This window comes from Pyxicephalus adspersus, chromosome 4, assembly GCF_032062135.1.
Source record: "Pyxicephalus adspersus chromosome 4, UCB_Pads_2.0, whole genome shotgun sequence".
In the NCBI taxonomy this organism is placed as follows: domain Eukaryota; kingdom Metazoa; phylum Chordata; class Amphibia; order Anura; family Pyxicephalidae; genus Pyxicephalus; species Pyxicephalus adspersus.
In genome coordinates this window covers 9,001,324-9,011,551 of record NC_092861.1, presented here as the reverse complement: position 1 = coordinate 9,011,551, position 10,228 = coordinate 9,001,324, and the positions used below count along the sequence as shown (strand labels likewise).

The 10,228-nt window shown below is 40.3% G+C and overlaps 1 protein-coding gene across 1 annotated transcript in view; it reads right to left on the bottom strand.

The window, feature by feature from the left end:
• Window positions 1-265: 265 nt before the first annotated feature.
• Window positions 266-10,228, bottom strand: part of LOC140328035 (zinc finger protein 777-like) — a 13,248-nt gene continuing 3,285 nt past the window's right edge. Inside the window, exons 2-8 of the mRNA XM_072407345.1 lie at window positions 9,906-9,990; window positions 7,680-7,806; window positions 6,254-6,364; window positions 5,978-6,082; window positions 4,666-4,770; window positions 3,150-3,254; window positions 266-2,197 (exon numbers count right to left, since the gene is read on the bottom strand). Coding sequence (XP_072263446.1) covers window positions 1,353-2,197; window positions 3,150-3,254; window positions 4,666-4,770; window positions 5,978-6,082; window positions 6,254-6,364; window positions 7,680-7,806; window positions 9,906-9,974 — 1,467 coding nt within the window. The 5' untranslated portion in view covers window positions 9,975-9,990 and the 3' untranslated portion in view covers window positions 266-1,352. The remainder of the gene's footprint in view (window positions 2,198-3,149; window positions 3,255-4,665; window positions 4,771-5,977; window positions 6,083-6,253; window positions 6,365-7,679; window positions 7,807-9,905; window positions 9,991-10,228) is intronic.

The window sequence follows — 10,228 nt, the reverse complement described above, 5'->3', positions numbered from 1 at the left end:
TTTATTGTGCTGAGTAATATGCAGTGCTGCATATTATGTTGGTGCTATATAAATACTGTTTAATAATAAAAAAAAGGCAGCTGCCTCTATCTACATTATTATATTAATTATGGAATTAAACACTAGGGCTTGGCCAAGCCCCTCAGCATTTTCACTGAAGGTTTCACCTTTGGTTATTCATCTTATTACCGTTTCAATTACCAACACAATAAAAAGAAAGACCTGGACACATTCACCAACATTTCAAGAATGTGGACTCATTGGGAAATTGCACAATGTCCTGTTTACTGGTCACAAATTTTATGTCATAATTGCTATAATGGACACAGTCTGGAGTCGGAATGTTTGAGACCCTAGTAGTGTAATTTTTAGCTGGTCTAAAGGATCTTTGGTAGTATATATACACATATATATATCTGAGGGGATGGGGAAAATCGAAAATTAATTTTGATAACAATGGTTACCATATTCCTTACGGTTACAAAGCTACAAATGAAAAATTACACCACTCCGATATAGGAGTAAAAGATTTATCCTAGAACACAAGTGCATTAATGGGCAACACTTTTCTGTCCTGAGAACCTGATGTCTTTGGAGCTTCTCAGTGTTTCACTGCAAAAACAAATTTGCTTGTTCCATATCTAGCCCTCACCAATGCAGAGGGCTGGGAGCTTGCAGAAAAATGTTTGTTGTTCCTTCAAGGTATCATGAGCCTAATTTTGCTCCCCGAAGAACCAAGGAGCCTCTCTAGTGTGCCGGATTTTAGCTTATTATTTAGCTTATAGGTTATCCTTGGGATAAACTAGAATTTTTGTTAAAGTGCTTCTGGTGCCGCTACGAGTCCATCAAAGATTTTCAGCAGCGTCATTTTTGTGATGTCATACAGAAGAGGGATCAAAATCTGAATTCTGATACCCAGTCTGTAATCCAACTTTAAGAGCTAGATCTGGCCAGGCTGTATTCCTAAGGCCATCTCACAGCCCTGGATGCTGGATATTAAAGGCCAGGGGCAAACAAAGCCAAACACTGGAGCTTCATTATGTCATTTGTGAATGAGCTCAAGTTTGACAAGAAATGATTAAGGACTTAACATCTAAGCCAGCAGCTAATTTATTCTTTCAAGTTAGGATTGTACACACCACCATTGTTAAAAAGAGCCTAGGTAGGTCTTGAGCTTAGGCTAAGTGTCCTGGGTCAACTCTTGGCAGTATACCCGAAATTGGCAACAATCTCTCATTGGCAAAGAGATATCTGTCTTTGCCACTATCATTAGATGTTACTCAAGAATTAATATAGCTTCTCACCAGTTAGTAACCGCTTTCTTAAAATTGCGGAGCTAAAACTTCTAGAGGTCATTTCTCAGGCCACAAAGTTTTCCACGTCAGCTTCCGCCGTTCTACTAAGCGCTGGTGGGACTTCTGGTGGCCAATAAGGCTAGTCTTTTGTCGAAAGCTCTTTCCACATTCAAAGCAGACAAAAGGCTTTTCACCGGAGTGAGTCCTTATGTGGACAGTCAGGTGTGAGTTCACGCTGAAGGATTTGTGGCAAATGGGGCATTGGTAAGGCCGCTCCCCGGTATGGGTGCGGAGGTGGACCTTCAGGTGGTAGGATTTAGTAAACCTCTTGCCACAAACCTGGCAGCCATAAGGTCGTTCCCCTGTGTGGGTACGGTGGTGGACTTTCAGGTGGGCACTCTTGTGGAAGCGCTTCTCACATACGAGGCACTTGTAAGGGCGTTCCCCTGTGTGAATTCTCTGGTGGATCTTCAGCTTGTAGGAGCTGGTGAAACCTTTACCGCAGTCCCCGCATAAGTATGGAGCTGGGCAACTTCTGATGATGGTGGAAGACGAATGGGCAGGGACAATGTACTCATCTCCTCGGTCTACCTGTACATTGCAGTTCCAAGTAGCATGAACAGTCTGGTGCATGAGGAGGGTCTCGTTGTCCATGAAGCTCTGCTGGCACTGTGAACACTGGAACGGTCGTGTCTGCGTAGGACTTGATGGCTCATTGAAGTCATATGTCTGCTCAGAGATTGGCTGGCCAATCCTGAATATTGACTGGCAGTTCCTTGGTCGTGGGAGGCGAATGGGGGATGGATCATCCCATTCCTCAAAGGAGCCATTTTCCAGAGGCAAAGCCTTGGAGTGAAGGTCTGACAGACGGCTCTCACACGGGCTGCTTAAAAACCCATTATCTGGAACAACGGGAAAATGAAGTCAAATAGATCACTAAAAAAGGCCACAAATAACCCAGCTCTGTAGCATTACTTTTAAAAACTAAAGAAAATCGGTTGAAGAATCAAATTAAGTTTAAAGGATATCCAGTAATCACACCTTAGGATAGGATTTTGCTACCTAAAGTAATCTTATCAGCGCAGGGTCACTTTTTTTTCAATATCTAATTTGGAAAAGATGCATGAATAGAAATGCCGCCTCTGTTCTGCCCCCAGCCATTGGATGTATGCTTCCAGGTGTGTGGAATACCTTTCCCTAGTTTTTCCCTAGTTTTCCCTAGTTTTTTAGCTTTCCCAAGTGTTCCTACATGGGTATGGAAATGGATATACAACCCAATTGGAGCAACCAGGATGGCTGCCCAAGGAAGCAAGTTACTTGCAGCACCTGGGGATCAGGGATTCACTGGCATTTCAATACAAGTGCTGGTGGAAAGGAACTTATTCAGGTATATTCATGCTTCATTTGCAGATGAGATACTGGGTAGGAGTTATCCTTTGGTACAGGGTCATTATATAGATGAAGTTTAACTTTATCACAGCCTTGCTCTTGTAGTGACATAATAGCTTCTGCTTTGGCAGAAGGAACCACAGCAGGCAGCAGAACTGGAGTGCAGAGATGAGGATTTCAACACACAGGCTGCCAGAAAAATAAATATATTAGTTCGTCTTTTACAGTTGTGCTATTAAGTAAAACTGACCCTATGTTGATAGGTTAAAAGCTGCATATCAGAAATACTGGTACCAAGACTGCAAGACTCACTCAAAGTTTTGCTAGATTGCCTGCAAAAGGATTTAAAAAAGCTCCAGCAATACTGAATTCTAACAGCAGCCACCCCAGCAAAGCTGCTGTCTACAGCTGGAGACTACATGGTTTTCTCTGACATGTGCCTGGATCACAAAGGATAGCACTTACCTGTATGATGCTCGCTGAGCACCTCTTCATTATCTGTCTCCGCCTCTTGGACATTAAGCCAGAAAGGTTCATCGTCTCCTTCTATGGTGACCGAGATGCCCGATCCTGTCAGGACACAAGAAAAGGGACTCACCACCCCAAGACCCAATTTTTTCTGTGCACCCCTACATTAGCTATGAAAGGGCCAGCTTTCCCTGTTGGTTTTGTTTTGGTGAACCATGAACTACCCTAAAGTTTCTTCCATCTATCAGGAACTCTACTGATGAGTTTTTTGCATGAGATACCAGGTCTGCAAATCTGTGCAAATTATCATAGACTCTAACAATCCCTGTAATGAGTTTATCTGCATACCCACTTTGTCTAGTTCTCATCTTCCCTTGTTTTGTTACTGGTTCTCCATATCGACTTCATGGCTCTCCCGGTCTCCAAAAGGGTTCTAACCATCCCTGTGCTAAATTCCCAGATCTGCACCCCCCCTCCACCCCGTCTCATAATGAGTTCCCACTGATCAGTTCTTTGTTATGTCCACCTGATCTCCCCAACGCTTTCCAACATTTTGTATTTAGTTTTCGATAAAGCAATGAAATATACAGCCCTCTGACAGACCTATATATCTCTCTGTGTTGGTATTGGGCAGTTGTCCAAGAGCATTAAAAGCAGTGTATATTTAGCAGAATAGGGAAGAGATCTTCTGACAATGCTATCTGCCTGGTACTGTTGCTTACTCTGTCCTTTTCATATATTCAGTTTCAGTACGATCCTGGAGTCTCAGTATCCTGTGTAATGACCCATTTCCAAGACACATCAAAGAAATCTGATATCTGCCAGGAGTTAGCCCACTACTTTTATCAGGAGTAAGAGCTCTTAGAAGAAGTTTTAAGGCAAGGATCTGACATGCTTCCAGGAAGTGATGTACAGCACCCTGCTAGCCCTTACAACTAACCACTGTCTTCCTGCATGGCAGCACAGACTTAAATGACGGCCATACTGGGTCTAAAATGAGGTATGTAATAAAAACAGAATGCAGATGAGGGAGGAGAAACCAGTGGAAGTAATATATTAAAAAATTAAGTTTCAATGTTATAGTGTATTACAAAAAATGGAAAGGGCGACAGGTCCACCCAAAACTTTAAGATGCGAACAGAGGCTGGGACAACGTTGGAGGCCTTTCAGTTCCGAATTACAAAGGTATACAATGGGCCTGATTTATCTAAGCTCTCCAAGACTGAAGAAAATAAACTATCATGTAAGAACCTGGGTGTTCCAGCAAACCTGGATGGGAGTTAAAAACCTAAAAATCATTTGCTCTTAGTTGGCAAATTGTTTCAATTCTGTACCAGATCTATACCAGGTTTGCTTGTTCACCCATTATAGTTTTTTTTCTCCAGTCTCCAGAGAACTTTAATAAATCAGACCCAATAACTCAGGGGATGCTGAGCTTATCAGATATAACTTTTAACAGTAATATCCTATATGGGCCACTTATCATCTAGGCTCAACTGTGGAAGTTACCTACCAGCCTCATTGTCAGTATCACCAGGTTCTGGGTCTGGACAAGCCTCAAAGACCAGCTCATCCGGCTTTATTCTCAGACAGATGTCCGGCTTCACGATGGAGACTTCTGTGTGAATACGGCACAGTCAGCACATTTCATAAACATTTCAAACTTAGAGACCATATTTGTCCTATCCCCACTAGCTCTCCCACACCTAACCTCCTACCGCTCCTTAACAGCTGCCTAGGGAGAATTCTCAGCATACTATATAGAGGGCTGAGTGGAGTATCTCATACTCATAGGCCCCCTGCTTCCTACCTATTCCAGCTGTCATGGTGCCTGGCATCTAAAGCCAAATCTATTTGTGTTTTTTAAAAGTGTGGAAGGAAACAAACTAAATGTCATAAATTCAGCCCAAATCCAAACACCAATACTAGTGCAAAGACTGATGTGAATTTGTATTGTATTGTACAGCACTGCTTGATACATCAATGAACTCTAACTGCATATAGTAATAATAGAGGAACAAAACAAAATATGATATCTAGCACAAAGCTTACAAAATATACCACATCCCAAATATAAATATTAAATTTTGAATTTGCAAAAGGTAGTAGGACAAGACAATCAATTTGACACTGATTAACAATAAACATGATTCTTTAATTTTCTGCTAAAATTATATACAACACAACAAAACATTCAATTATTACATTGATTTCAATGCAGTATCATCGACTCGTTTCGTGGAACCTGTCCACTTCTTTTTGGATACTTGGCTTGTCTGACCGGAGTGATACTCGCCTCACTGCCTTCTGCTGACCGCCCCGGCCATCTTGGTGAGGGGACTGTGACCTCATGGGGTTGATTATGGGAGTAAGTGTGATATATTTAGTTGTTGTATTTTTTTATATATTGTGTACTTTGTGTTTTTTACAGTAAATATGTTTTAGCTTGTAGAATTTTCCTCCTGCAGGAGTGGACAGGTTCCACGAAATGCGTTGAGGATACAGAATTGAAATCAATGTATTAACTGAGTGTTGTAATATGTTTTAACATATTGTAAATTTGAGAAAATTAAAGAATCATGTTTATTGTTAATCAGTGTCAATGTGATTGCCTATAACGTCCCACTGCCTCTTGCAAATTTCAATATAATATTATTAATAGTGTATGGCTGTAGACATGTAGAGCTCCTCTGGTGCAGGAATGTGGCTGTTCCAGTGTCCTTAGCAGAGTGCTTCAGACTATGTTAGAGATGTTCAAATAACAATGGCAATCATAAAAATAATATTTTTCCCATTTCAGAATAATCTTATCCTATAAAAAACACCTGGGCTTGGACTCTCCGACTGCTTTGGCTTGTCTGGCTGGGTCACATCCCCTTCCACCACCTCTCGGATCCATAGAGAGATGTCAGGGTTAAACACCGGGGTTCCTAGGAAGGACAATTTTATATCAGACCATGGGCCATAGTAATGGTGGAAACATCTTGTAAAACGGGGGCAGTGTTAAAACATTTACAGTTTTTAGTCCGCTGTGTATTAGGTGTAACAATGCATTGGTGAAAGTCTTGGTGTTCTATCACAGACCTATACCAAAGCTTTACCCGCTGTGATGACATTGGAGTTCTTGTTTTCTGGAAGTTGTCCTCTTGCCTGTGAAGACTCTTTTATATCATCCACTCTAAGCAGCTGCTCTGGGTTGAGGATGGTGTACCCTGGTAGAGAAGATGGGGAGATATAAAATTACATAAATTACAGATTACATTTTGTAGCATGAGTAAGTAGGCACCCGCTGTGTGTTAGCCAATAAAACAAAGCAGGTAAAGCCAATACGCTGCCTTATTCAATGCAAGCACTTTGCAACACTGTGTTCATATGGATGCAAAAAAAAAAAGAGCACTTGACCACTATGTACACAAAGTGAGGTGATAGAGCTCATTATACCTTTTTTATATTACACATACCATTCTGCATAGTCTTTAGATCATTCATATAATTCTGGGTCCTCTTCTCTAGCAAATATATATATATATATATATATTTTATGCATTAAATGCATCATGGTGACACTACCGAGGACATCTTGTGGGCAAAAAGAAGTACTGCAAGGGAAAGATTTGGAGAGTTGCAGCCTGAGCTGCTTTTTGGTATTTTAAACCTTCTCGGGCCTATTTAAATGTAAATTATATTTCCTACAAATGGGATTTACCAAGATAAGACTATGTGCATGAATAAAAAAATGTAGAAGATAGTTTGGAACAGTCTCTTGTCATATAAACATAAAGACTTTAAATGCTAAACTCTAGGAAAGCTGCTAAAGTACACATAACTGGGAATGGTACACATCCACAGCATTAGGATTTCTCTGCCTCCTTCAGTGAATGGATCCGTACTTTAAAGTAGTGGTAAGGATTTGTGGTTAAATGACTGTGGTAAGTGGCAGCTGAAATATCTACCAACCTTCTTCTCCAGAGTGAAGAGTGAGCATGGGGCTTACAACTGTCTCCTACCAAAAACAAAAAAATGTACATAATTGAAACACCATGTCCCAGGATTTCATTTGTTGTGTATCATGAATGTAGGGGTTTTATTCCTTACTTGTATTCCCAGCCCTCTACAGCACAATGGGGTGGCTACAAATGAGAACATTCTGAATGAAGCAGGAATTGTAGCCACTGGCACTAAAGATCTGCAATTCTTTGCAATAGAAACATGGGATTTTTGTGTGCTGCCGGTATTGTGATCTAGGCAAATCTACCCAACTGTACTGTACACTGTACCTGCCAAATGAAAAGTAAAAGGGTAGATATATACTAAGAGGTAAGTTGTGCCCCCTTGCAACTGCAGCAGAGCCTGTTTCTTTGCCTCCCCCATCTCTCCAGTAAATTATGGGAGGCTGATTTAAAGATAGTTTTGCTAACTTTTATTTTAAATTTAATAAATATGTAAATTGGACTCTTTGGAAGAAAAAAAATTCCTGTAAAAGAACCAGCAATCAGACCTAGGTTCCTGCAATAAAAACATTCTCACCCATGGACAGCAGGGCGGCGTGAATCTCCCTCATCACATTCTTGTACATCTCTTTCTGCCAGTCCTCCAGGGTGCCCCACTCCTTGGCTGAAAAGCAGGCGGACACATCATGGAACGTCACTAGGGCCTGAGGTGGAAGAAAAAATATCAGGGCAGACTCCAGTTCTCTAGGATAGACAGCTCATGCACAATTCAGGAACCAGTCAGTCCCTGTCCAAGGAGTGAAAAATGGCTAGGAACGCCACTGTCAAACTTATCTAAAACTAAAAGAGGTGCAAGGAGACTGCATTGTGTCTATTGGATTTATGGATGGCAACATTGACCTCCTATGAAATTTAATGAGGTGCTTCAAGTTTATGAATCCCTGGCCAATAGGAATGCATTCAGCAGATTTTAACTAAATGTATTCTGAGGAGACACCGCACAAATGTCCCCACTTGGTGTTGTACTGGGCTGTAGATTATTTTTAACCCCCTAAGCGGTATTCCGAGTGTGGCTTGGGGTAAAAAAAACATGCAAAAAGCGGTAACCCAAAGCCACACTCGGGGTAGCTAAAAACATGAATAAAACCCACTTACCTGGTCTCATCGGTGTCCTCCAGCGTCCTGCTCGTCCGTGCCTGTTCTCTGATTGGGTCCTGTGCCTTCGATTCTTCAGCCGGCAAGTGCACAAACGTTCCTGAGGAGTTCCCGGTGACGTGCGTCGGTGGGTGCGGAAGGCGCGGCGGGAAATTCAAATTATTTTGTATTGGATTTAATTCAAAATAACTGCATTGAATCCAATACAAAGTAATCATTATATAAGATATATATAATTTTATGCTACTGCACTTTATTTAAAGTTTATTATTAAATATATTAAATATTGAACATATTTCGGTGAGTTATGCCTAAGAATTATAGGCCTACAATGTAAAATAAATTTAACATATACTTATAGAGCAATACCTATATTTTCCAAAATGCCACATCCCATTTGATATACCAAATACAAAAAACATAAAAAAAGTCATAGACCTGGGACTTTGAAGGCATTAACGGTATATATAGCCATCCAAGAAAAAAGTTTATTTCAAACCAATATTATTTTAATTTGTACAAAAATGTTGTTAAAACATCATAAAAACATTTCAAAAACCCAATTATTCATTTCTTATATAATATATATATTATATAATTTCTGTAATATAAATTATTTCATATCTACAATTTCTTTGATGATTGCTACTAACCTACATTCTGTTTCCACACTTATTAGATTAATAAGTGTGGAAAAGAACTCATCAAATGAGTTGTACATATGTAATAATTTATACTATGTCTGTATTCATAGGCTCATTAGTTCCTGAGGAAGCGGACTATTCGATCCGAGAAACGTGTTGAACTTTTCTAGCCTATTCTGTACCTAAGCAGATCAATATTTGGGTTTTTTAAATGTTTTTATGATGTTTTGACAACAGTTTTGTACAAATAAAAATAATGGTTTGAAAAAAACTTTTTTCTTGGATGGCTATATATACCGTAAATTCTTTCAAGGACCCAAGTCTATGACCTTCTTTATGGTTTTTGTTTTTTTTGGTAATGTAAAATAAATTTCCATGCAAAACAATGTATTGCTTTTTGCATAAAAATATCGACACAATTAGAACACCAGGGGGGTTAATTGATTCCTTCTACAGCCACAGTCCGCACATTTGTTTATTAGTGGAAAGCAGCAAGCACACGTGTCATATTCATTGGACCTGATCTCATAAAGCTCTCCAAGGCTGGAAAGGATACACTTTCATCAGTGAAGCTGGGTGATCCAGCAAAACCTGAAACGGATCTGGTCCAGGATTCAAAACATTTTCTAGCAAATACCAAATGACTTTGAATAAATCCATTCCAGGTTTGCTGCATCACTCAGCTTCACAGATAAAGTTGTATCCTCTCCAGCCTTGGAGAGCTTTATTTAATCAGGTTCCACAGTATCCATTTTTAACCAATTTTTACACCTAGACACAGGTCATCCCATCCTGTTATCATTGCTGCTGGCAACACAACCATAAGCAAGAGAATGAAGGTGAGGGAAACACAAAGTAAGATGCTCTAGGATCAGGATGCATGCAAAATGTTTATTTATTATTTAGATGTAATTTACTCTAAGACAAGCGGGGTATCTGTATGTAAATGATGAGGTAAAATGATTTTCTGCTCATACACATTATTATATTATAAGATTCCTTACCCGGACTGACACCTGCTGGGGGAGGATCACCGGGTCAACACACAGATTGGGATCTGCCAACTCCGACATGGCAGCAAATGTGACACTGAGGGGAAAAAGTGTCAGTTAGATCTGCTTGTCTTAGGAAATTCAAACTCACATGGATGCTGCATCACCGCAATACCAACTATATACTGACACTGCACTCTCAACTGATAATAACTGACAGCACTCTCATCATCTATAATCACAGACGCTGCACTCTACCGACTGACAGCTACAGGCGCTGCACCCTACCAACTGACAGCTACAGGAACTGCACTCTACCAACTGACAGCTACAGG